The 27,131-nt window shown below is 41.4% G+C and overlaps 5 protein-coding genes across 6 annotated transcripts; 2 read left to right on the top strand and 3 right to left on the bottom strand.

Annotated features, from left to right (window-relative positions):
- Positions 1-1,235: 1,235 nt before the first annotated feature.
- Positions 1,236-8,183, bottom strand: LOC115740606 (diacylglycerol kinase 1-like). Of its 2 annotated transcripts, XM_030674122.2 has the most exons (8): positions 8,000-8,183; positions 6,171-7,599; positions 4,870-5,236; positions 4,079-4,155; positions 3,610-3,729; positions 2,923-3,087; positions 2,304-2,441; positions 1,236-1,508 (listed from the first exon to the last, which is right to left on the bottom strand). In XM_030674122.2, the coding sequence occupies exons 2-8, from the start codon at positions 7,335-7,337 to the stop codon at positions 1,359-1,361; spliced, it is 2,184 nt and encodes a 727-aa protein (XP_030529982.1). In that variant the 5' UTR covers positions 7,338-7,599; positions 8,000-8,183; the 3' UTR covers positions 1,236-1,358. The 2 variants fall into 2 exon arrangements, with proteins under 2 accessions (XP_030529982.1, XP_048137466.1); XM_048281509.1 differs by lacking the exon at positions 8,000-8,183 and having other exon boundaries at positions 6,171-7,790.
- A 1,283-nt stretch (positions 8,184-9,466) lies between these two features.
- Positions 9,467-11,207, bottom strand: LOC115740634 (40S ribosomal protein S19-3). Its single transcript, XM_030674161.2, has 4 exons — positions 11,017-11,207; positions 10,539-10,629; positions 10,261-10,444; positions 9,467-9,672 (listed from the first exon to the last, which is right to left on the bottom strand). Exons 1-4 carry the CDS (start codon positions 11,098-11,100, stop codon positions 9,600-9,602), a joined length of 432 nt encoding a protein of 143 aa, XP_030530021.1. The 5' UTR covers positions 11,101-11,207; the 3' UTR covers positions 9,467-9,599.
- A 1,826-nt stretch (positions 11,208-13,033) lies between these two features.
- Positions 13,034-14,863, top strand: LOC115741137 (UDP-glycosyltransferase 83A1-like). The gene is made up of 2 exons (XM_048281513.1): positions 13,034-13,520; positions 13,776-14,863. Exons 1-2 carry the CDS (start codon positions 13,034-13,036, stop codon positions 14,666-14,668), a joined length of 1,380 nt encoding a protein of 459 aa, XP_048137470.1. The 3' UTR covers positions 14,669-14,863.
- Positions 14,864-16,262: 1,399 nt separating this feature from the next.
- Positions 16,263-22,597, top strand: LOC115743709 (biotin carboxyl carrier protein of acetyl-CoA carboxylase, chloroplastic-like). Its single transcript, XM_030678625.2, has 8 exons — positions 16,263-16,474; positions 16,683-16,754; positions 16,880-16,989; positions 17,234-17,547; positions 20,694-20,710; positions 21,506-21,577; positions 22,066-22,131; positions 22,223-22,597. Exons 1-8 carry the CDS (start codon positions 16,301-16,303, stop codon positions 22,244-22,246), a joined length of 849 nt encoding a protein of 282 aa, XP_030534485.2. The 5' UTR covers positions 16,263-16,300; the 3' UTR covers positions 22,247-22,597.
- Positions 22,598-23,162: 565 nt separating this feature from the next.
- On the bottom strand, positions 23,163-24,918 carry LOC115746112 (UDP-glycosyltransferase 83A1-like). Its single transcript, XM_030681824.2, has 2 exons — positions 24,399-24,918; positions 23,163-24,164 (listed from the first exon to the last, which is right to left on the bottom strand). Exons 1-2 carry the CDS (start codon positions 24,880-24,882, stop codon positions 23,266-23,268), a joined length of 1,383 nt encoding a protein of 460 aa, XP_030537684.2. The 5' UTR covers positions 24,883-24,918; the 3' UTR covers positions 23,163-23,265.
- Positions 24,919-27,131: the final 2,213 nt, after the last annotated feature.

Raw genomic sequence — 27,131 nt, 5'->3', positions numbered from 1 at the left:
TCTCGGTTCTACCCCGAAACCATGCTCACCCCTAATTGATACATATACAATAGATTTAGAACTTTTTTGATACTTTTCCATCATCTCACTATTATTAAAGAATTTTCGTTTATAGATCCATTATGCTCGAGAAAGCGGGGGAGAATGCGTAAAATCGCAAAATGATTTTTATTTGAGGACATACAAGAACATACGAGACCCTTCAATAATTCTTGGGTACATCGACAAAGAAAATAACATGTACATACCAAAGAGGGTGAACACGTACCCATTCGACAATTCGATTTCAAATAATCGACATGTATCAACAGCTTTAACCACTAATATAATAAAGTTTATTACTATCGAAGAACTCACCTCCACAAACTCTAATGGCCTGCGCAAGATGACCACATTGTCCATGTTCCTACAAGAAGACGAGAGGAGATCATATTCAACGAAGAAAACAATGCAGTCCAACATCGAGCGCATAAGCAATACGGCACTTCCCAAGACGCATCCCATAGCATAAACTGCAGGCAAAACACCTCCCACACTCATGGAGGCTAAGGCAGAAGAGCGTCAAACGGCGACTTCGCTGGTCCGTTACCCACACTTCCAGAAAATGAATCCAATCTGGAGAGTGAGCCCCAGAGATGGCAGCAATGGGAGCACCCTCTACGACTCATATGAGCTTTGCGCCGTGACACGCCAACTCAACAAGGCGATCCAAGGTTCACGCGCATCCTCCCCGGTCTACCGCCGATGCTTGAAAAGCATGCATAAAGAGAGCACAAAATCTCCCAGAAGGATTGCATCTTCGCAGTCCAGGTGTCCCACCAAACTTGAGCACAAGCCGAGAGCAGATGTTGGCAGAGGGTTTGTGACGAGGCTGTGGAAGAAGATTAGACAAGGGTGGTTGAACAACAGGCATGGAACTGAGAGTACCAGAACTGCTCCCGATCTGCCCGATTGAACAGAGCAAAACCGTAGCTGTACAGAATGCTAATCACCGCCGTCTTACCTCTGACTCCGGCATCCTCTGAAATAGAGACGACAGCACCTTACCATGAGCAAGAGCAGTCCAGAAATGTAAAAGTTTTATTTTTTCTCAATCCTTCTGTAATGGAATGCTTTCTTTAGCCATGGCATTCCAAAATACTCAACGATAGAGAGAGAGTTGACAAAACACAAATTCAGAACCAAAATATGTAACACCTCTCATTTCTCATCAAAAGGCAAAATTCCCGGTAATTATATGCATTCTATACAAGCGTTCTTTGCAGAAAGCACTGGGCGCAAACATTAGAAAGTATATTTCAAGGAAGCCGCGAAATCGCAATGTATAAACATCTTTTATTGCTGTCAAACACAGGTCTCTAGGATAGTCGGAGTGCCATTTCTTGAAGAAGAGCACGTTTTTGTGATGCATTGATCACTTGGTTTGTTTCAGCATTCTCAAGCACGTCGGTTATAATTGCAGCAGCATGACCCAGAGGTTCCTCGACTGCTTTCTTCAACATGAATGCCTAAGCAAGCAAGATAAATTAGAAGAACTACGGAGTAACAAATACATAAGATGAAAATCATACTAAATCGACATTTTATAGGTTCTACTCCCAACCACATCCTAGTCCTAACGCCCACATATCACAACAGGATCACTAGCAGAGCGACTGGAGCTGACAGAAAGCATTAAAAAATAGGCATAGTGGTACAGATAAGGACGCCATGTCGTGTTGATGCACAGTCTTAAACAGTCCCGAACTTTTCAAACTCATAGGTTTGTCTTGGCATGCTCTATTGGCAACCAAGCTCAAGTGCAATGAAAAGTTCCACAAAAAACAGGGAAAGGCTTTTGTCCACGAATGGTAAATATCCAACTGAAGAAACTCAGCATATCTTTCTTTCAATAAATTTCAGGATGCCCAAATAAAAGAATAATTTTTTTCAAGGAGAAGAATTTGTATATCAATGCACATATCCAGCAGAAAAAATCAACGTGTTCCACAAGCTTGACAGCCAGTAATCAACCATCAATCTCCTTGCACTGGTAGTAGGACATAAATGGCAAGAGTTTCCAATTATACCACCTCCAAACATGATACAGTAATAGGATACAGAAGATAGAAGAACCTACAACAGAACAGCTCGTACACGGACAAAAGAGTTTTCAGATCACCACATGCACACTGCTCTCATAAGGCGTTTGCATTCTTATACGTATGTTTGCATTGTCACTGAACATTCCAAAGCTTGTGGGGACCATACATAGACATTCGTGCGCATGCGCGAGAGAGAGAGAGAGAGAGAGAGAGAGAGACCTGGCTATGGTGCGATATGGAAATTGTACACGGTTGCTGGTACCAGGGCTCCCCATCAATGTGAACAGGCAACGCAGCACAGAGCTGTATCTTAATAGACTGCCCTTGAGCAAGCCTTCGAGCACGAGAAAGCCCCACCTATTGTACCAAACTAACATAAATCATGGCTTCATAACAATCTTTCTGATGAATTTCTAGTTAACAGCTAAAACCATGAGTTCTACACTTTTTCCTTAAGGAGAGATCCTATTATTGGTTTTTCCGACACAAAAACGTCCATCGGCAGCGTGCAAGATAAGCGTGCGCATTAGGCAATCGGATGAGATGATGCAACATGCAGATTCACATAATTTGACCCATTTTCTCAAATGACTTAATGAGATTTCTATGCAAAGAACAAGCGCGATTAGACATGGAGAATGGTCACACCATGTAATTTGACCCATTCTCTCAACTAACACAATAAGATCTCTATGCAAAGAACAAGCATGATAAGAAACGGAGAACAGTCACTTCACGAGTCTTTTAGATGGTCACACATTGGAGAAAATTACACTGATGTAGACTAATGCCACATCACAAATCCTCAGCCCCAGTAGCACCATGAATTCTACATTACCTGAAGCGTCCCAAGATGCCACATCCCAGATATGCTTACGACTTCAAGTATTTTATCATGCATTGATTGTGGATCAAAATTATCATAGTTGTCGTCCTCATTTTGCCATAGATCTACACCACCCATGTAGCTACCAATGTTTGCAACAAGGACACCTTCAGCATCCTATAGTCATTAAACAGGCTAAGAAACCATTAGTCTATAATTTGTACAAGAAAAAGAGTCAAAAGCAATTTCTCTCGAGAAGAAGATACATCATCATGGCTATAAATTTATGACAGCAAAAGGAAGAGAAATAGAAGGTATAAAAGTTTTCTTCTCCTTTCCCAATCTATTGCAGTGAACAGATATTAAAACATTTAATCCATTCATGACAGCCGATAATGAGAAAAAGAAGTACTAAAGAAGACCAATATCATTCAAAAGCTTATAATCTTTCGAAAAATAAGAAGCCATCAAAGAAAGCATAGAAAGACAAAGACGATGACCACAACAACAAAAAACAGTAACACCAGCATGGATAAACAGGTCAGCTACACACCACTCTGCATCAAGTTTCTGACAGCAATGAAAGAAGCAAGAAAATTGACAATAGACGAAAGAAGTGCCAGGGAAATGGATTTTGATCTAAGAATTAGATGCTGCAGCTCCACAACAAAATATACCCAAAATTATCAGCATACTCACCTCAGGGACCTCTATCTCAAGACCATCTACTTCCACACGAACTTGCCAAGGAAAATCAGCAAAAGTTCTATCCATTATACTTTTTGCACCTTCTCGAGCATAAAGCACTTTGTTCATGAACTGCAAATGATGGAGGATCAAAAGACTATCAGGTGAATTGTTTTTGGGGCAGCTCCTTTAGTGCTACCATCACTAAAATTAATGGCCACTAGGTACAATTTTGTTATGAATTTCCCAACCTGTAAATCTCAATAGTACTGCAGCAACCAAGATTCACGAAAAGACTGAACGTAGATAATATGTATTCCAATGAAAAGATTTACAAACCTAAGCTGCACTAATTTACCCTCACAAATCTATTTCTGCTAAGAGTTTCATTAACTTCAGGACAATACCTGACAAAAAGTTCTCCAAACACCCAAAAAAAATTAGTATATGTTAATTGCAAATAAAGACTCAACAAAATCACCTGACTGTAGAACAAATCTGGATTCTCCTCTCGTAGATTATGAATGTCCAGAGCAACCTTCGCATCACACCCAATTCCTGAAATAACACATGTAGGTCTGGTAACTCCATAACTATCAGCAAATACTGCTCTATAATAAGTATAGTCTCGAACAGACTGAGCAAATGCACAAAATTGGTGTGCAACTAATATGAAGCTATACATGCATAAATAAATAACAAATGATAACTGGCAAGATCCTTCATAAAAGGGCAGAAAGACAGCCACGTAAGCTCGAAAGACATATATTCTTCTAAGTAAAAGATCGAAAGCATTGGTGAGCTTCTACTTTTGGAATGACTTCTGCAGCTATTTCAAGTTTTGAAGCTTTAAAGGATAGGGAACTATCCTTTTTTACTAGGTAATGTCTAAAAGCAGTCATTAAAAGACATCCTATTCAGTCATATTTGTTTGCACATGATTAAGACTTCTTCGAGTGCATTTCAGTGATAACGATATTACCAGAACTCAGCTGAAAAGGGTCAAGACCAAGAAGCCTCTCCTGTATGGCTTTCCTTTTGTTTGGCTTGCTGAACTTTCTATTATGTTAGCCTCGCGTAACAAAAGCGAAAGAGACATTAAATTCATGAACTGAGTTCTAGAATTAAGTCAGCCTAGATTAACACTGGGGCGATTGGGATGAAAAAGGGGAGGGAAAAAAAAAACAATGGAATGCACCACATAACAAACTTTTACATGCCATCAATCTAAAAAACTCTTGCAGGAGTTATGAGAGCTGCTCTTGTTTGTACCAAGATAATTGTTCATAAACTTGGGCTGCAGGAGCTGTTTGGCTTGATTATTCACAATCGTAACCTTCCACCGGTCGAGAATGGTCATAGCAGCATGCTCTATCTGGTGTAAAAAAGTAAATAGGCCTCCCTGTTTCTCCAGTGCACCCATCCCACCACCCCAGGATAAAACTCTGGCAAGATCATTTCCAGTTCCAGCAGGTAAAATAGCAACAGGGGGAGGAGAAACAAAATTTTGCTTGTCTATGGCATTCAGAACCCACCCCACAGTACCATCTCCTCCACATACGAGAACTCTGAAGTGAGGTACCTTTCTGAATAAATATAGACCCACCTCTGGGCCTTGTGCTGAGCTCAGCTCAAACACCTGCAAAAAGAGAAGGAACCCTCGTTAGGAAAAGCACTGATGGATGCTGCAACAACACCTAATGTGAGCAATGGCGAACTAAATCCTCATATACGATGGAAGTGCCTGTCAAATAACACGTATCAGTGCGATGCCCTTTACGGAGACCTGCTTCACCATATTCTTTATTCATATCTTCTTCTATTCACTAAAATTGGCAAGAACAAAAGCCAAACAAGAGATGCTATGCATCATATGCATAGTCTCTGCATATATTCACAAACCCGTTTTGCATTTTATTAGGTGCAGTTCACAATACTTAATCAAACGCAAATCCAACTAACGGATCCATTCATGTACACGTTATCTTCATTTTAGTCCATTTTATTTCAGTCTAGAGAACTGCTCACTAAATCTCAGATACAGACAATCAAAGCCACGAGGGGCCCAAATGCACTCCAGCTTATGATCTGAACTGAAAAGGGAAATCGCAACAATAGCCTGATGACAGATTGTAACCACTTCTAACATCACATTCAAGTAAACCTACATGAGAGAAAGCCCTCGATGCAGTAGTAGAATGTCAAACATCCCATAGCTTTCACTGGAGTTTAACCAAGAACATCAGGTGCGCAGGATTTGAAGCAATGACACTCAATTAATTTCTCTATGTTTAACAAAAATGATGCTTTGGTCATCAACAATACCCAACAAGAGACAATGGGCAAATAAAGAAAGGCACAGCATCCTGAACTGAATCTCTAAGTATTTCTCGGAGCAAAAATTATCAGGTATGTAAATCTTAAAGCAATGCTAGTCAATTGACTTCTCTTTTTTCAATTAAAAGGATGCTTTGGTCAGTGACAATACCCAGCAAGAAATGTAGACAGATACAAGAGGCACATGTGAGATGCATCGTGCAATGAATGTCTTGCAAATTTACAAGTAATATCACCTGAACAGGATTCAGAAGGATATTCATCTGTTGTTTGAGAGAGTCCCCTCGACGAGCTCCACTTTTCTTGTTGATGAAAACCAACAAAGGCCTTGCATCTGGAGGCACATCAACCAATTCATATCTTTGTTTCATCCGTATAGAATCATCCTTCTGACTGATTGATCCACTTCTTTTCAACCCAGAGGTTGATTCGGTCTTGTCATCCCCAGCTCCATCATTATGTGAAACTCCTGTGCTGAATTCTCCATTGCAATTCTCATCCATTTGGAAAGAACCATTCACCGCTGGATTTGACTCTGCAGTGTTCTCTGTGGATGTATCAGCACTGCTACTGTGTCCAATGTCAGCAGAAGTTTCAGTTCCCTGTTTATATTTCTTGCTTTGACTCCTGATAGTTGCACGTACAGATGAAGCAATTTCATTAGCTCCATGTGTGATAGAGCTCAAAAATGCCCCCGCAGAACTACGGTTCAACTCCTTGACAAAAAGTGGTGACAGGATCAACCTTCTGAAGGGGCCTAAATCACAAATATCGCCCGTCTCAGTAGACATATTAGTATGGCAATCTACATGAACCAGTCGTTGACACCACAAGCAACACCATATAGGGGAACCACCAAGAAATGATCCACTACACGGCTCTTCACAGGAGCTACAGAAAGAAGTTTCATCAGGAAGATCCGTGATCTCAGTCCAACGAACAGTCCACTGATGCACAACATTATCATTTCCAAACATAGATACACACTTGCAATCCTTCTGAGCACTTGAGGAACACTCAACGTGAGCTACTGCACCACAAATGCTGCATCGATAGATATCTGAAGTGACTGCGGAACCAAGAGTTTGAGAAGGCGATGCAGACTTCAAGCACACACAGCAGTTCAGGTTCTTGCCACGCAACCCAAACTCCGGCTCCCAAGAATGAGGTGCCGTAGGAACCTTGTGCCTTGCCTTGGGATTTTTCTTCGACCGGGCTATAGCTTTCATCCAACTTAAATTGATATTGCGTCTCCATTGGAAGGCCGTGTAAAATATAGTGACTATCCCAACAAAGGCAGCTGCGCAACAAGAGATAACAAAGAAACGAGACTCGTCCAATTCTGTGGGGCTCTTATTGCTTCGGACGGAAAACCATGTATCAATTTCTGTATCATCATCCATCACTCAACAAAACACTTAATACTCTATTATCGACAACATACCAACTCTACACTACTCCCTCATCCCTGTCCCAAAAAAAAAAACGTATCAAGTAATAAACATGAGCGCTGCACCTCAAAACCCACTCTCCTCAATCTTTGATGAAAATCACCACCAAATCCCCAAAATTCAACCCTTGTCACGGTCTGAAACAACCACTGACAGTCTTTATGAGCCACAGATGAACTCCAAAGCCTTGATCACGCCAATACAATAAACAGACCTGAAAAAGAAACCCGTAAGAAAGATACCATCATGCCGACTTCAACTTCCTCAGTTCTGGCGGTAAGTTCCAAATGAAAAATCCCCCGGCCCCTGAATTCTTACTTCAAACTAGCCATAAGCATAACCAGAGTCACGATTTCCTCCCTAACACCCGTCAAAAACAGAAGTAAACCAACTAGATTCCACTGCAAGCCCTCGAGGACAACGTCCTTCCTGATTGCCAGAAAAAACAATGCATTTAGAAAAAACAGAATCCCCTCGCAGGGTCACGCAGGTAAACGATCCAAGCATTTCCAGCTAAAAAGCCATTGATTGTGCTCGAGGTCCGAATGCGCGTAAGACAGCGAAAAGAAAACGACGAATGTGAGCGCACAGTACCCTGGGAATGACCGACTTACAGATGCAGGCGGCGGGAGCGAAAGCGCCAAAACCTAGCGGGGGTCCGGGGCGAGCCGGAGAGACTCCGATTCGGAGACGGAGGAGGAGTAGAGCTTCTCGCAGCTCCGATCCTGCACCGACGACGAAAGCGTGCTCGCGCTTTACAGTTACAGCGAGAACATCACTCCCCGCTTGAATTAGCTTTTCCGCTTTTGCTCTTGATTTTAATTAAATTATTCTTTCATTTTTTTATTTTTATTTTTTTAATTTTGCCTTTGATTAACGTCTGGGAGATTCTTCCCTCTCTGATCTCTGCCGTTGCCACTGATGACGTGGCGGTTCCAGATGGTTCGCGGGATGCAGAATCTTGTTGTCCTCGACTTTTCCAGGTGGCGCGGCAGGAGGGTTCTGGATGGATGGATGATGAGCCAATCGGACCCACGTCAATGATGACGTGGAACTAAATCCATCCACGTGGATTCTGGCTTATTACCTCTAATCAGGTTACGTTGCGCCGCACATGAGAGCTTCCTCTTTGGAATCGAATTACTTTTATCTATAACTAAATCTGGTTGTCATATAGAAACAACTGTAAATACGTATATTGTCTTGTTTCAGTTTTAAAGGAAACAAAAAGTTTAAACTCACTATAAACCGTTACCTAGGAAGCACGAACATTTTTCGCAAACCCGCACACGGATGCTCTTCGCGAATCTCCGTATCATGTCAAATGGATATCCGACACACAATCGACACGCGATTAATAGGTGTTATGCGCGCTCTGAACATGTGAGCCGAGCATCTCTATATTCCATTTCGACACGCACGGGATCAATTTTAAATTAAAACAAAAAACAAGTGTAAATCCTTAACAGAAAAAAATCTCACCGCTGATATTTTTATATATACATTATAATTTATCATATATATAAAAATATATACTTAAAATATAATATCTCCGAATGTGTCAAAGCTCTTTATTTTTTAAGTAATAACGTGTCGTATGACGCGTTGATGTTACTTAGACTGTTACCATTAGAAATTTAAGCTAGTACGCGAAACAAACAATCTGACAATGGAATTGTATAGGTTTAATCTATATTAAATAAAAAAAAAAGATATTTTCCCCTCATAATTTCATAGAAAATGTAAATATGACCAGATAATCTGAATTACTAAAATCAGCCGTAATTTTTTGGGTTAGCATACGGAGTAAAACAACTGAAGAAACACATATTACAAATTTCCAGGATACGACATATAACGAGGGCACAAGTGAAATGTCCCCACGAAATTAACCAATAGAGGAAATTGTTTTGAGCTGCAATTTAACACACCAAAGAGATAATTTATCCATTCTTTTCAATAAATCGATTAACGTCAAATGCAAATTCGTGTTATTTTCATTGGTAAATAACTCCCTTCTTATAGATATAAGCACAACTTTACCACTAGAAAATAACTAAAAATAGCAAGAGCAACTGGGGTAGCATTCTAAGAGACATGAGTGACAAAACAAGAACCAGAGAGGCATCTGTTCAGACAAAAACAGCAGTTCGTTTAAAAGAACAAAGACTATCAGCCTCATTTCCACAGTCATGTGCCGGGCCTTGAATCCTGTCATTGGGGGATGATGATCCTTCCGGCAACTTGATCCAGATCCCGCCGGCCGCTGGATGTGATTCTCCTTCCGCTGGCAAACGAAAAGATTACAAGGTTAAGCAATCGATTAAAAAAGTTAAACTGTCCCGAACAGCAACTCGGACCATTTTGGTTACGTCTCCATGTCCCAAATTGAACATTTTCAAACTGCAGAATTTTCAGAACTTTCCGTAGGCATAGGCAGAGGCATACTGTGATATCTCGGTTCATACAGAGAGGGACAGTTTATCCATTCCAAGTCACAAGAGCCATCTCATTAAGTCATTTAATGAAATATCACTGCCTGAGAATCAAGCCGATAGCTTCACGAGCCATAACATCTAATACATGGAGAAGGAAAGAAATTCTGCCAACCTAGATGTGTGCTTTTACACTAGTTAATCAACGAAAAGTGCTTCATGCAAAAAGACGTGAATGCTTTAAACTTCAAAATCAGTAACCAATGTGATGTGCTTCCATGGCATATACTTTCGAATAGAACCTCTCTCCCATGAGCAAAAGAAACAACTTTGCCCGCCCAATGCAAAAGGACCGGCAATTATGGTAGTTATCATGATAAACCAAACGAGATCAATTCTCCAATCCGTTAATGAAGTGTGAATTGGCCAAGAAAGCTCACCCTCTAGGGTCAACATCGACGATGTTCATCTTCTCCAATTGCTGAAGAATGTGGCGAGCTACAGAGCCGCTGCTCTTGCAAAAATGTGGCGGACGACTGCCATTCCTCTTGCTTCCACCATAGATTCTACGGAATGCACCAACACCGAGACCTCCCCTCAAATAAATCTTCCTGGCCATGGAAGCTGCAATCCAGAGGAGATATATCAATAACATCGACGATTGATTAACAAGTCCGCCATGTTTCTTACTCACGATTGGGTTCTGAAGCATACGTACCAGCTCTGATAAAGTACCAATCAGGGTCATATGGAGCGAGCTCCTTGAACGTAGCAGTCTTGACTATATCAGTCCAGTGAGGAAGTTCAACCTAAACACAGTCAAAAGGAAACTGTGAGAACAACAAGAACCTAAACAGTAGACTCTCATGTCCGAATAGACCAACCAGCAAAAACCTTAAATTCAGAGTTTCAACGCAATGCATCACACTGGGTTTGCTACATTATTTACAAATAATTACGGGGCAAAACCGGAGATTGGCGACGAAGAACTCTCCAAATAGATTGAAACCAACTCAGGGAAAAAATGCTAACTTCGATCCCACAATCCACGAACTTCATTGATTTCTCTTCACTAAATTAGGTACCCCTCAACGAGGCACTCGAATTTCGATCGAGCCAAGATGATTACCGATAAAAAGAGACCAAAAAAAAAAAAAAAGATTGGAAGAAGGCAAATGCACGAAATTGAAAGAGACCTTGCCGGATCGCTTGAGATGAACGGCGTACGCCTTGACGAACTCGTGAGGTGAAACGTCCTTCACTGTTGTCGCCGTCGCCATTTTCGCTTCCGCTCGCTTGCCTCTTCCCTCTGTTCGCTCGGCGGCGGAGATCGAAGGAGAGAGCGTGGATCTGCTTCTGAGCGTGTGCGGGAGAGAAAAAGAGAGAGAGAGAGAGAGAGAGAGGAATTAGGGTTTTAGGTTCTGATTCACGTCCCGAGTCCGAAAGCTCGGGCTTTGCGGGCTGATTTTAGCGGGTCGGGCTCTTCACCAACGTCCGATATTTCGAGCCCAACCTGGAACTAATTGGGCTAGTTGGGCCTTTCGGAGCCTCTTCATGGATTTTCGTCTCTCACCCAACTGATCCTCTCCTTTTACTGAAAAAAAAAATTCAGGTTTTTTTTTTTTTTGGGGAGCGAGCAACTTTTGAGTTTTGACCTAACAATGCTTTTGTGATCTCATGTCATTAGCAGTAATACATTTAGAAAAGTAGAGTAATGGGAGAAGACGTGTAGTTAAGAAGCTTGCCTCGGCCCAATTCGAACTCGAGCAAGGGACGGAAAAGGGCGATGAGTCAGGCACAGACTACGGATCCGACCCCGAGTCCTGTCCGCGATATCACCACTTTTCTGACAAACTAGAGTTATATCGATGAGAAAGTACTAGTATAATAAGATCAAGAAGCAAGTATTGCAAGGACCCATTGATCGGACCAAAAACCCCAGCTCAAAAATGGTGATCCACCTCAAAGGTAAATTTGGTCCGAAATAGACAGACAAATGAATATATTTATAATGGTCGTTGTCATATGACATATCAATGTTGTGTGTCGAAGACAGACCAACTTTACCATCAACCTCTTTCAAGGTCGTTGGTGTGACGGTGATGATGACTGGGGCTAGGTAGTGACATGTTTGGAACAATATGGAAGTCGATATCTCCCACTTTGCTTTCCCCGGAGAGCGATTTGGTAATTTCTTCATTACTTTGATGAATAAGAAAGCAAAATGTGGAGTTAACAAAGTAGAACATTTTACGGGAAAATTGTATAAAAAGTTCCAAACTTATTACAATTGTACTAATTCGGTTGCAAACATTTTGATTTTGTCAATTGAGTCCCAAATATTTTCATGTCTTGCCAATTAAGTCTATCAAGCCAATTTTGATCGAAAATCACTAATGTGGACGTTGGCCGTCCTACATAACACGGTTGTCTCTTACGTGGATTTTTTTAACTATTTTATTTTTTTTCTTTGCTTTTTTCTTTATTGTGGCTAGCAAGGACCTAGCCACTAGGTGAGGGTTGCCAGGCCCTCGTCGGCCATGGGTGAGGATGGCAACACCCTCACCTGTTCTCTTCTTTGAGGCCACGGACCTAGCTAGCCTCACCATGTGATGGGATAGTCGAGGATTGTGGCCCTCCCTAACCACATCACACAAAAGTAAAAAAAAAAAAAAAAGAAGAGAAAGAAAAAATATGAAAAAAAATAAGATATTGTTAAAATTTATCCACGTCAGCCGATCGTGTCACATAAGACGGCCTGCGTTCATATCGGTGATTTTTAATCAAATTGGCTGAATGACTCAATTGATAAAACGTGAAAAGATATATGACTCAATTGGTAAAATTTGAAAAGATTTAGGACTCGATTGTAAAATTCAAAACAGATTTAAAATTTTCTGGACTTTTTTCACAAAAATTCACAGGTTCAATAAGAAAGATGGAGTCCATGCTCATAAGCTGATCATCGGGATCTTGGATTTCTTGATTATTCTTGTCAGTCTAATTTTCATGGCCCATTCATCCGTAAGGTCATTTTCTTCCGGCCATGCCTATGTTTATCTGCAAGAAGGAGACAGACAGAAAAACCAAAGGAAAAACCAGTTCAGATATGCATGCGGAGTAGTAGTAGTAGTACTACTACTTATTCCCACACACCCCCCCACGCACGCCGCAGACGCACAAGGCTGTTGTTCATCGGCGGCATTGGAAAGTATGGAGAGGTGGCCGCACGTCGTAGCGATAGCCTTCCCGGCGCAAGGCCACGTGGGGCCTCTCCTGAAGCTGTCGTGTCAGATCGCTCGTCAAGGGATCAGGGTGACGTTTGTGAGCACGGCGTCAGTCCATGCTCGAATGCTCCAAGCGTCGGGGGACGGGGATTGTTGTTGTTGGGGCGAGATCGAGAGAGCAACCGTGCTGGAAGGAATGGAAGAGGTCAAGGACATGGGGGACAAAGAGGAAGTTGCCGAGACGAGGGCGAAGGTCATGTCCCGTCATTTCCAGGAGTTGTTGAGGGAGATGAATTCGTCTCGGGACGAAAGGGTCACCTGCGTCGTAGCCGACGCAACCATCGGATGGGCTTTCGAGGTCGCCAATAGCATGGGGATCAAGAGGGCTATGTTCTGGCCTACTGCTGTACCAGGCCTGGTCTTATCGCTCTCCATCCCACGTCTCACCGAGGCCGGCATGATCGACGACTGCGGTACGTATCTTTCGACCCGCTTTATCCTCGATGAGGATATCGCGACGAATCCGTCCTTCGAGCATGCGATTTTCCGGGTATTCTGCTTTCAACCACCCGTTTCAAGTATATACAAGCACACATTTGGAACAGTTAAAATCACAACCACCTTAGGAAAACGCAGATGTAACGACTGGTCACCAACAAAGGCAAAGTTGAAAGCAAATTTCAAGGAAGCATACTTGAAAATGAAGTCCTCACCAGATTTCTCTGTAGGATCTGCTTCCAAGGACACGGCGATCCAGCTCTCCCCGGAACTTCCCGCCGTGAAAGCCACGGATTTGTTATGGCGCTGCCCCGGCGACCAACTACGGCAGGCTATCATATTCGGATACTGCATGACTGTGAACAGAACTGTCCGAATCTCGAACTGGCTCCTCTGCAACTCATTCTACGAGCTCGATCGCGCCACTTGCGTCTTGATACCCGAACTACTACCTGTTGGCCCACTAACCTCTGCCGATGGCTTGGGAAGCTTTTGGGCAGAGGACCTCACCTGCCTGAACTGGCTCGACCTGCAACCTCCCAAGTCAGTCATATACGCAGCCTTCGGAAGCATAGCGGCTTTCAGCCAAAACCAATTCGAAGAACTGGCCCTGGGGCTCGAGCTCTCGGGGCGTCCATTCTTGTGGGTGGTGAGGTCTGACTTCACGAACGAGGACGAGATCAGATACCCAGATGGGTTCTCGGAGAGGGTATCGGACAGAGCGAAAATAGTCTCGTGGGCGCCGCAGGAGAAGGTCCTCGCCCATCCTTCGGTTTCTTGCTTCGTCACGCACTGCGGCTGGAACTCGACCATGGAGGGCATAAGCAGTGGCGTGCCCTTCCTTTGCTGGCCCTACTTCGCGGACCAGTTCTATAACCGGAGCTACATATGCGACACGCTGAAGGTGGGGCTGGAATTGGAGGCAGGGGAGGCGGAGATCGTGGTCTCCCGGCACAAGATACAAGCACAGCTAGAACGGCTCCTCTCCGATGCGCAAATAAAGGAGAACGCAGAGATGCTCCGAGGAATGGCCAAAAGGAGCGTTTCCGAAGGGGGGTCGTCTTCCACAAACGTCCGTCATTTCGTCGAACAGCTGAAGCGCTGCTCGGAAGCTGGTCCATGACTGTGACTATACCGTGCTGGCGTTCGAGCAATCAATCTCCTGGGCTTCTGTGATCTCCCATGGTGGTGAACGACGGATAGAACTGATGAACAAAGCTGCGAGAACGATTGCTTCGCGTTTCATAATCCCTTTGGAATCCAAGAGATGTGTCTTTGATTTCTCCTTATGTCTCCTCTTAATTTGAACTTCTCTGCTTTGGAATCGATTCTCCACATCATGCGCCAAAATGATGCCGTGAGTGTCTTTGGAACCGATTCTCCATTTGATTTCTCCTTGTATCAACCAAATATTATGCTATCGATTTTGGAAGATTTGGAATCATATAAGCAAGATATTGAATCGGAAATCATAATTTATTTCCATTAAGCTTATGGGAGTATTTATATACCCTAGAGTATATTCTAGAAGATTTACTAGAAAGAAAAAAAATACATAAAATAAAAAATTTTCCTACTTCCAAAGATATAATTTCAAATTTTTCAAAACCGGTAGCATTATTTGGTTTTTTTTTTTTTTTGTCAAAATAATATTTGGTTAATAATGCAGAGGATTCACAGAGCACGACTCCACAGAAAAACTTCATATTTCCATGCAGAGGTTTCACGAGAATATTCCCATGAAAAAAGACACTGATTTTAAGGGTGCATTTATCCAAAAAATGATTGGTTATTTCACTTAGAAAAGTTAGTTAATAGAAATTATTTTCATTATCGATAATATTTTATATTTAATTTTTTTCATGGGTGATGAAAATATTTTGCATTCATTCAATTTTGTAAGTGATTAAAGATATCATTTTTTTTAAAAAAATATTCTTCAAATAATTCTATGCAACAAACATACCCTACGTGAGATCCCAAATCTAGCCCAAACTTTTTATTAGTCTCATTAAACAAATACCATCTTTAGCTCTCTTTCCAAATATAACCTAGTTTTTCTGGTCTTATAAAAAAGCATTAACTTTAGCTCGTGTCCCAAATGTAGCCCAAACTCTTCTTTCGCCTACTATAAAATCACAAACTTTTGATGTGTACCGATATTTTGCTTCCGTCAAAGTTTCCTCCCAAACAATGCCAGTAAACATTTGACACGTCATTCCACGTATAATTGGCGGAAACTTGATGAAAGCCGGGTTTAGGTATCGACCGAAAGTTGATGCTTCTTTAGCAATATTTTTTTTTTCAATTGAGACGAAAAAGGAAAGTCTTGGCACGAGAACACGGACCCTAGTTAAAAGTCCGTGTCTTTTTTATGAGATAAAAAAAAAAAGTTTTGAGCCCAGAATTAAGGCTCGAGTTAAAATTTGTGTTTCCAATGAGAGTTTTGAGTCCTCAACAAATTCGCACGAAAAAAATAAATAAATAAATAGGCAAAAAGGAAAATTCCCAACGGCTATGAGCGTGAAATCGTCTGCGGTAGTTGGACACCGTTGGCGCGAACAGAGAGAGAGAGAGAGTGAGACCTCGCAGGCATCGCCCCCAGATATGGCCGCTCTCTCTCTCTCTCTCTTCGATTTCTCAGTCCAAACTCCTTTGCCATTTCCCCAATCCGCTCCCACCATCTCCACCCCCTTCGATCCTCTCTCGCCAGATTCCGCGAGCAGAACCGCTCTCTCCCTCCCTGCTCCCATCCATGGCGTCCTTCTCGATCCGCTGCCCCAGTCCCTCCGCCTCCCTCGGATCCTCTCCGCCACCGATCCAGGCCCCCCGCCGCCGCCGCAGCACCGACCAGCTCCGATCGGCCTCGGCCTTGAATCTAGGGCGCGGGTTCTTCAGCGCGTCGCCGCTTGCTCGTTCGAGTCTCCGGGTCAGTACGGACTCTGTGCTCTTGCGCCGGAACAGATGTGGTCTTCGTCAGACGTTGCGTTTTGTAGACCTAATTTGATTGTCTCCTTTGAAAGCTCACGGTCGTGGACGAATCATAGATAAGCGTAATTTGGAGATGGATTGCATGGAAATATGAATAAATTAGATTTCCGCTCTTCTTTGTGCTGATGGTGTCTGTACTTGTGAAGTTTGCGCAGCAGTCTAGTGACTCTAGTCGATGCCGATCTCTCGTTTCAAGAGTGAATGCTCTTTCCAATGAGGGAAGCACCACTGAGTAGTAAATAATGACTGATGGCTCGGTTCCCATCGAGTTGTCTTCTGTACATAATGCCCACGCTACATCTCGATTAGTTCTTCACTTCTTGGCTACCTTCTCTATTTGCAGGTTTCTGTTGCAGGCACTGAAACAGATGCAGACGCGGCAAAGAAGGAAATTCGCCTGCCTGACACATCATCCATTTCAGCTTTCATGAATCAAGTGGCGGACCTCGTTGAGTATGTTTAAGCTTGCTCTACTTTGCTCTTGAAAGCAAATTATTACCTATCTGGGTATTCTGTTTTTCATGTGGCTGTTAATACAATGAAGGAAATTTTTCAAGACAAAGGGTTTGTCCTGTTGGCAAAAGCCGCTATCCCCCTAGCAATAGACTGTATTGAGTTTGATTATCGCCTAACCAAGAAAAGAATAAGTAATATCATTTGTTTTGTTTTAGAGTTCATCCACCACATTGTTTGACAGGTTAGTTGATTCACGAGATGTTGTTGAGCTGCAACTAAAGCAGACGGACTGTGAGGTCACCATCAGGAAAAAGGATGCTCTCCAGCAGCCGCCTGTTGCTGCTTCCATTTATATGGGGCCACCCCCTTCTCCGCAAGCCATGCTTCCTCCAGGACCCCCTGCGACACCAGTTCTTGCCCCTGCTGCTTCTAACCCGGTTCTTTCAACCCCTAGTTCCATGCCAGCAGCTCCTGCTGCAAAGCCAAGCACACCATCACATCCGCCACTCAAATGCCCCATGGCTGGAACATTTTATCGATCTCCTGCTCCAGGCGTGTTGACACCTAAATTTTAACTTTCATTTATCACTTCATAAAAATGAGAATTAGTAATGGTTCTCACAAAAATAATTTTATCATGCATAGCACATTTATTTTCCGTCAGTCAAAAGCATGTTATGGCATTTAGGGTCAGATGTCGGGTCAATTGAGCTTAATTTGATAGGCAGCTGGACCAGACTAGTTTGAAAATTTCGAATGAGGCCAAGAGGGATGCCGAATTTTTATCATAATTTGGACTTAAAACAGCCCGTTTGAGCTCTTAAAATTGCAAAAAGGCCTAAATTAATTATCTATTTGATTAGTTAAGATCCAATTGGGTTTGGAATGACAAAATGAGCCCACAAAAGCCTAGGATTTTGGTCCAACTTGTGGGAGTCCTCATTTGGACTAAAATTCTAGCTATTTTTAATAAATAGGACTCCTCAAAAGTCAAAATTTTCAATCCGACGATCGATATCTAATAAGAGTTTTGAATCGAACGGTCGTCGGTAAACCCTACGCTTGCGTGCAACCCTTTGTTCTATAAATACACAGTTATGCTTAGGGTTTAGGGGTTCCACAGATTGAAATACTTTCAGAATTTTTCAGAGCGAAAGGGAGAACAAAGAAGTTGAAAGTTTCCCTACGGTCGAGATTTTCCTCCTTTGGTCGAATTCGTCACACCATCTGTCCGCCTCCTTGCTCCTCTCGTCGCTCAATCTTACCATCTCCCCTGTTGCTGCGTTTCAAGAACTTTTTACTGCGGTTTTCCCATCTATAGCTGCGGTTGTGAGCCTGTTGCTGCGGTTATTACCCTATCACTGCGGTTTTGGTTCTATTACGCAATTTTTACTCTATTGTTGCGGTTCTAGTACCTATAGCAGCATTTTCTGCCCTACTATTGCTCTGTTGTTCAGTTTGGAGTTCGTTGCCACTTGGTGTTGGAGATTCCCGCAGCTTAAGGACGAATTTGCTGCTGTTATAGAGGCTGTTACCCTGCTTTTTGCATCAAAAGACAGCACTGCTTGAAAGTGATTTTCAGACAAATTCACAGCTTTTAAAGGTGCGGATTTTTTGGGCTCAATTTAAGGCAATCCCTCTATACTTTCATGGGTTTGTTTTGATGATATTCTACGTTGAAAAACATGCTGTTTTGCCACTGTTCACTTGCTGTTTTATGCTGTTTATGTGCTGTTTTGTCTGCATCGATCTCGTTTTGCAAGTTCTATGATCACTAACCATGCAGATATTTGTGGGAGCATGAAGGTAAGTATTTTACTTCTTTTGATTGCTGTTTTGTATGAATTCCATGCTGTTTTGCTTGCTGATTTTGGGGTTTAACACTGAATTTTCGGAAAAGAGTTCAAGGTGCAATTTTCACACATCAAAAACCCTAATTCTCATCAAAATTTTGGAAATTGGAATTATTGAATATATTTTCAGAATAAAAAACCTTAAATCTAAATTAGGAAATTTATTTCCTAATAGGCAACATCTATGTTAAGTTGGATAAACTTGTCCGTCGCCGTTCGAATACGACCCTCCAACTTAATAAAGATGGGAATTTAGTTAATCTGATCTATCGCCGTTTAGATCCGATTTGCTATCTTCAAAACGCCGAATTTAGATTTATGAATATCCTTTTTTGAAAAAATGCAAGAGGATGGGGTTTGATTCGTTTCGACTTATCCGGATTGCTATCTTGAATTATCCGATTGGATTGATATTCTGCAATTGATTGGGATCTTGTTTGATTTAAATTTCCTGATAAACTTTAAAAAAAATCCTAAAAATTAGTGAGATATGGTTTCTTATAAACTATGTCCGATTAAATCTTTAGGAAGATAAGGTTTCCTAAAAACTTTATCTCATTAAGTTTATCTTTAAAATTTAGGTAAAGAGAATCAAATCAGAATATTCTTAATTTGGCCGAAAATTCAAAGAAAAGGAATGAAAATCAGTTCATTGTCATCTTTTGTGATTTCATGCATATCTCATCTTATTTACAAAAAAATTGCAAAAAAAAATCTCTCATTGCATATCTACATTTTTTTTTTACATATCTCATGTTCCATGCATATCTATGTTTGCATTATTTCATTTACCTAGCCAAATTCACTTCATATATTTTCGAGTATCCCATCTTGCATTCTACATTTTCAAAATCACTTGCATATCTTTGAATCATCTTTAGTTTCATGCATATTATATTGCCAAAATAAAAAAATCTGCTCACTTCATATCTTGCGTATCTTGCCGTATCTCATGTCATTCATGCATATTTTTGTATCATCTCGTATTAACATGTCATGTTTTTTGAATATCATTGCATCATTTACCATATTTTTCGAAATTTGCACATTCATACATCATATTTCTGAAAATCACATGTTCGCACAATTATATATCATAGCTTGCCATGTCATCATGTTGTGTTCTCTTTGCCACTACACCAAGTCATTCGCACGTCATGTAGAACCACGTCGGGATTCATTCATTTAGGCTAGCCACTTTAATCCACATGCTGAAGTCATATATTTTAGAATTTGCATACCATCTACATCAAGCGTACAATTTTTGCATCTCACATAGTCTTCGCATACGGTTCTTGCATGTTGAATCTAATTGATTGCGTATTCGCTCTTATGCCGCCTACGTTATCCATGTCATGCATAGTTAGAGTAGATTGCCTTGCGTTTTACGTCATATACGGATTAATGCCATGTCATCTTGCATGCTTTAATTGATTAGTTAATTTTTGCATATAGGTTAGTCTTGCATGTCGTGCATTGCATCCATTCTAAATAAATGAAAACATAAAAACACCTCGTTCGAGCCTAAATTCAATCAAGCTTGAGTCGTCGATTTGGGACATCTCATGGAATTAAGGTACCGAAAGGACATTAGCTTTAATTAGTTAATGTAACCAAATCCCCGAATCCTTAATCTCTGGTTCGTAGGAATAAAATAGTTCTCCCGCTATTTTATTTAGGTATCTAACCAACCTACCAAAAATGGTTAGTGGCGACTCCAAATTTTAAATCATTCTAATTAATCAAAGTTGCAATTTGGTAGGGCTTGGGAGAGTCCGTATCAAGTTAGTCATTAAAATTAGCCTGATAATCCATTAACCTAAACATGATTTTTAGGTCGCGACAGCTCACCACCTTTTGTCAAGGTAAACTCCCGCATCGTTCAATCTTTGTGGCCATATGTTTATGCAGCTCCTGCATATTCTGATATAAGCATACAACTTGCCCCAAGTCATACATTATGGGAGAAGAGAGGGATGAAACACAATGCATTTTAGAAGTTGGTTGTGCATGCTTCTGCATTTGAAAGATTAAGAATAGTTTCTGATAAATGAGTATGGGTGTACATCTACATGTTCTTTTATACGACTTCCCAGACGATCAATCTCAAGTTGGACGGTAGCCTCCTTTTCTACATCAACTTGGATTTGGAATAGGAAGCACTCCAGATCTTCTTTTTCATTATGTGATGATATATGGTCATGAAGATTTTGCAGAAATGCGAACTGCCTTTAGACAGCAGAAACCATGAGTCATCTTAAAAAGACTAAAACCCAAATTACATATTAGCATACAGTTTTGGCTTTTGTGTGTTGCTATGCAAATTCAATCCAGTTTCTTTCTTATGTGCCAATGGTGGACTTCATCCGATTTTCTTGTATGTCTATGCTTACAGTTCCTCAAGTTTTATTCAGTGCTCGATCTTTAAGTGTAGTGCTTTTGAGTACTTGATCTCAGAAGCGTGATCATACCATACCCTGAAGTCAACATACGTCGTGGGGCAATTATCAGGATGTGATCAACTTCTTTAAGGACAATAGATTAAGAATCAACCTTTTAGGACCTTTGGGTTTACCAAAGGAGATCTGACTATATCATTCCCCAAGTGGAGTGTTCCTTAACTGGCTTTTCCAATATCATGTTTTCTTCTTGTTCCTCAGGTTGGAGACAAGGTTCAAAAGGGTCAGGTTGTATGCATCATTGAGGCCATGAAGTTGATGAATGAGATTGAAGTAAGTGTCTATATCTAGAATTTGGTTAACCTGTTTAATTTGCATGTACTTCTTTCTTCCTGTGATCCAGGTCAGTACAGATAGTACTGAGCACCTACAGGAATTATTGGTTAGAAGTAGAGATTTCAGTAAGGCAACCTTTTTTTGCTAGAAAGCCAAAGTGTGAATCTTCAGAAAGGAGAAGATGGGAAAAACAATGAGTTGGAATGTTAATTGGGTTCTTCTTTTAAGGTGTTTTGAGTGTTTTAATTGGTTTCAGTTGTCCCATGGCTAATCTATTGAAAAGTTATTTGTTCCGTTTAGCATTCCTGACTGGAAAGTGGCTTCTTTTGAAAACTGAAGAAAAACTTACCTATCCTGCATATTTTATTAGAATATTTGAAGCAAAGATACTAACATTATTTATTACCTTCAATAATAAATAGAGATTTTGTATTGCATGCTGGCTAATTTCTTCAGCACCAACATAGCTCCTTTTTTTATGTCAGGCTGATCAGAGTGGAACTGTGGTTGAGATACTTGTAGAGGATGCTAAACCAGTTAGCTTGGACACAGTAAATCTCTCTCTCTCTCTCTCTCTCTCTCTCTCTATCATCCTGGTATCTGAAATATGTGTGTTCTGCTGATTTTTCATCTTTCTTGCAGCCTTTGTTTATCATTGAGCCTTAAAGTACCATGGGTAAAATCTAAGCCCTGTTGTTCTCCAGTGGAATCTCTTGAAGCAATTGAACTGCAGAGCAGACAAATGCAGCAGACTAGTCACTTAGATGTAACACTGATAGTTTCCCGACGGATGAACCAATTGACACGATACTATGTCATAGAAAATCCGAAAAGACAAAATGAAATAACTTCAATAAGAATGTTGAAGTTGCAGCTTTCTTTTTACTCAAGTAATTGCTTGCAAGACACTGCCAGTGTCTATATTAGCCACTTGAGACTTGAGAGGCTTTTTCAATATTACTGTGAAATGAAAGTATTAACTTGCAAGTTGCTTCTTAACAGATGGCTTAAGGAAATAGTGAAATTTCAGGAAAATTTCTTGGTAACAAGGCAAAAAATTCGCCTTTTATTGATATACTAGAGGCAGTAGTAGTCCACAATGATTCAGCACTAGACCAACCTACTATGCTTCTTCCATTTCATCTTGTTAGACATCTCAAAAGAGTTCGACTCCTAATCTGAATTTGAGATGGAGTAGCTGGGAATTTGATTCAGCCATAGCATTGTTTGGTTTGTTGTTTGAGTGTAAATCTGAAATATTGACGGCTTGGAAAATCTTGGCAGATGATGTAGTCTATCTAACGGTCGTTTACCTCTTCCTTTCCGCGATTTACACTGAATAAATCTGCTCCTGGTTGTTATTATGTACAACAGATTTTTTTTTGTTGAACTTGTGCATCGGGAGACTGAGTAACTTTCAGAGTTAAGTTACTAAGTACTACTTTTGCTGACCTGACCGAATGGTTTCAATAGTGCATGCATGCTATGTCTGCTATGTTGCAGCTTAGGCTTCCAAACGAGACTAATTTTCATCCTCTCTTAGGACCATGTTGGTTCAGTAAATGCATGTTAATCCCTTCATTTTCTCAATACTATCTGTCATTCACCATCATGAGAGATTACTGGTGTGAACCTTATTTCTTATTACTAATCCCATGAAATTGAGTACTGGACACTTGCACTATTTAGTCACAGTGATAGACAGCTTCTGAACAACATTTCAGCTGTTCGACGAAATGCTGGATGTTTGTAGAGGACGATCCCCCTTCAGACACACTTCTCCTGGCCATCCCTCGGAGCCTCTCTGCATTTTCTTTTATCTGCACATCAGAGAGTAGCTGTTCTAGTTGTGCTTGTATTTTGTGCCTGGAAACGATCTCTGCCTCCTCTGCCTTCAAGTCTAATCCCACCTTCAACGTATCACATATGTAACTCCTGTTATAGAACTGATCAGCGAAGCAGGGCCAGCAAAGGAAGGGCACGCCGTTGCTTATGCCCTCCATGATCGAGTTCCAACCGCAGTGCGTCATGAAACAAGCAACCGAAGGATGAGCGAGGACCTTTTCTTGCGGTACCCACGAAACTATTTTTCCTCTATCAGATACCCTCTCCAGGAACCCATCTGGGTACTTGATCTCGTCCACGTTAGTGAAGCCTGACCTCACGACCCATAAGAATGGGTGCCCTGAGAGCTCAAGTCCCAGGGCCAGTTCTTCGAATTGGTTTTGGTCAAAAGCCGCCAGACTTCCAAAGGCTACGTATATGACTGATTCGCAAGGTTGCAGGTCGAGCCAGTTCAGGCAAGTGAGGTCCTCTGCCCAAAAGTTTCCAAGGCGATCCGTAGAAGTTAATGGGCCAACAGGTAGTAGTTCGGGGATCAATCCACAAGCGGCATGATCAAGCTCGTAGAATGAATTGCAGAGGAGCCAGTTCGAGATTTGGACAGCCTTGTTCACGCTCATAGCATGTCTGAATATGATCTCCTCCCTTCTTTGGTCACCTGGACAGCGCCATAGGAAATCTACGCTTTTCACGGCGGGAAGTTTCGGCGAGAACTGGATTGCCGTGTCCGAAGAAGCAGATCCTACACGAAAATTTGGCGAGGATTTAATTTTCACTTTGTTCTTCCACGAAATTTGCTCTCAACTTTGCCTGCGCGACAGGTTGTGATAGTTTGCCTTTTCTGAGGTTGTTTCCATATTGACTGTTCCAACTGTGTCTATTTATACTTAAAACAGGTGGTGAAAGCACGACACCGGAAAATCACATGCTCAAAGAGACTCCTTATCGAAGCTAAAACAAGTCGAAAGATACATACCGCAGTTGTCGATCACGCCGGCCTCGACGAGACGTGGGGTGGAGATCGATAAGACCAACCCTGGTACAACAGTTGGCCAAAACATGGCCCTCTTGATCCCCATTTTCTCAGCAACCTCAAAGGCCCATCCGAGAGTCGCGTCGGCCAGGACACAGGTGACCTTTTCGTCCCAAGACGAATTCATCTTCCTCAACAGCTCCTCGAGCCGACCGGACATGACCTTCACCCTCATCTCAGCAACTTTCTCTATGTCCCTCATGTCCTTAATCTCTTCCATCCCGTCTGGAATGGTCGCCATCTCAATCCCACCCCAAGGACGATCACCGTCCCCCCATGCTTGAAGCATCCGAGTGTGAACAGACTCCGTGTTCATGAACGTCACCCTGATCCCGCGACGAGCGACCTGGCGTGACAGCTTCATGAGAGGCCCCACGTGGCCTTGTGCCGGGAAGGGTATTGCCAGGACGTGCGGCCGCCTTTCCATTCTTTCTGGGTACCGCCGACGAACGACCGCCTTGTGTGTGTGCGGGTGGGCGAGTGTGAGAGCAGCAGCATCTGTATATATTGACCAAAGTGGCATTGGAAGTGGACCAGACTGTGATGTGCATCATCTGAATTGGTTCTTCTGAGTGTCAGCAATCAGCATGTCATTGTCGATAGTGAAATGTTCCTCTCAACTTGGACCAGAAAACGCCTAAGGCATTCAATCATCTATGTCATTAGAGCATGTACACAGTGGCAAATGGGAATATCCAAAGGCTTAGTCCAGGGAAACACCATTGACACTTGCTTGACACTCAAAAACTCTCTTTTGTTCTTTATTGCTCATTTCCTTTGACACTCTCAAGCGCCGCTGGCCCTCGCTTGATACTCTCCTATTAAAAAAAAAAAAATTTAAAAAAAAAACTTGCTCGACGCACACGAAATTATTTATTTGGGGAGAAGGACACAATGCCATAATTTTTGCCCAACCCTCACTTAGTGCCATGACTTTTCAATCGATCGCCTGAGTGCCCAAAAACTCAACATGTCATCAAGATTTATGATATTAGGCTTCGTTCGTTTAGGGAAAAATGTGATGTTTCCAAAAAATATTTTTCAAAAAGTTATTTTTCAAGAAAATGGTAGTATTTTTCGTTGCTCGGATTAAACCTGAAAATGAACTAGCAAAACTTTTCCACTATTTGGTATGAAAAATTGAATTTGATTTACCTATGTGCACTCCTTTTAATAATGTTTTATTTTTATTTCAGCCGAGCAGTGAAAAATATTGTCTTTTTCTTTTCTTTACTTTTCTTTTTCCTCCTTCCTTCATCACGACCTGCCGACAACAGCCTCGCCTGAGCTTGGGGCTCGGCTGGTAGCCTTTGTGGTTGAGCTATTGGCCGTTGTCGAGGCCCAAGAACTAGTGGAGAAAGAAAAAAAAAAGAAAGAGAAAGAAAAGAAGAATAATCTTATAACTTTTGAAAATTTTTGGCATCAAGGTGTACGTTTTTCAAAATTCATGGCATCACCAAAAGCTCGACTTATCATTAAGATTTATAACATTGAAGGTGAACGTTTTTTTAAAGTCACGACGCTCAAGTGATTGCTTGAAAATTTTTGACATTAAGGTGAATATTTTTCAAAAGTTATGGCACTCCCAAAAACTCCACGTATCATTAAGATTTATGACACTTAAGGTGAACATTTTTTGAAATTCATGGCATCAAAGTGTGTGTTTTTCAAAACTCATTGCACTCCCAAAAACTGGACGTATCATTAAGATTTACAACACTCAAGGTGCATGTTTTTTAAAATTCAAAGCACTCAATTAATTGATTGAAAAATTTTTAGCATAGTGGATGTTTTTTTAAAGGTCACGACACTCAAATAACCATTTGAAAAGTCATGATGTTAAGTCGCGGAATAATGAGAAGCAAGTTATATCAAGGCAAGATTGTCCACATTCTACTTTCTTTCTGGCCTAGCGAATAGAAGGCTGAGATGGGCTGAATCATTGCTAATGGGCCCAAGTTTAGAAATTGGAATCATTTTTTTACAGGAAAATTTCAAATAATGGCCCCAAGTGCATTCATTTTCTCAAATAAGGGCATGAAGTGATCTTTATTTTAAATAAGGGCCCAAAGTGCTCTATTTGTCTCAAATAAGATTCTCAAGGTGGTATGCCTATTTCAAATAAGGGCCTGACCTCCCTGGTAGGCCGACCGACCAAATATTATGGCCGATCAAGGGAATTTTCATCAAAACATCAATTTAACCTTATTTTTAGTTAAATTATATTAACAACTAAAAAAATTTAAAAAAAGATAATAGGCAAGCGGGAAGGGTTGCCCTCCCATTTATGGCCGCTACGGCAGCTATGGCCGGTGGCGAGGCCGGCGACCCCGCCGACGAGAGGCGAGGGCCGCCAGGGCCCTCTCTTATATCTGTTTATTTTTGACTTTTAATTTTTTTTAAAAAGGAAAAATTAAATAATAAATAATAAATGACCCTATTACCAATGAGTCAAGCCCTTTTTCGAGACCGATAAGGTCAATTCATGCATTTATCTAAAGCAATGTCCACTTCAAGCCCTTATTTGAGACAATGAGGGCATTTCAGGCCCTTATTTGAAGTAAAGTCAACTTCAAGCTTTTATTTGAGAAGATGAAGGCACTTTGAGCCTTTTTTTGAAAATTTCCCTTCCTTTAGGTTACAAAAATAAATGGCACTTATTACTTATCGGATTTG

The sequence above is a fragment of the Rhodamnia argentea genome, chromosome 6 (assembly GCF_020921035.1).
Source record: "Rhodamnia argentea isolate NSW1041297 chromosome 6, ASM2092103v1, whole genome shotgun sequence".
NCBI lineage: Eukaryota > Viridiplantae > Streptophyta > Magnoliopsida > Myrtales > Myrtaceae > Rhodamnia > Rhodamnia argentea.
Note: the sequence above shows the minus strand (reverse complement) of the source record. Positions and strands in the feature narration are given on the sequence as shown.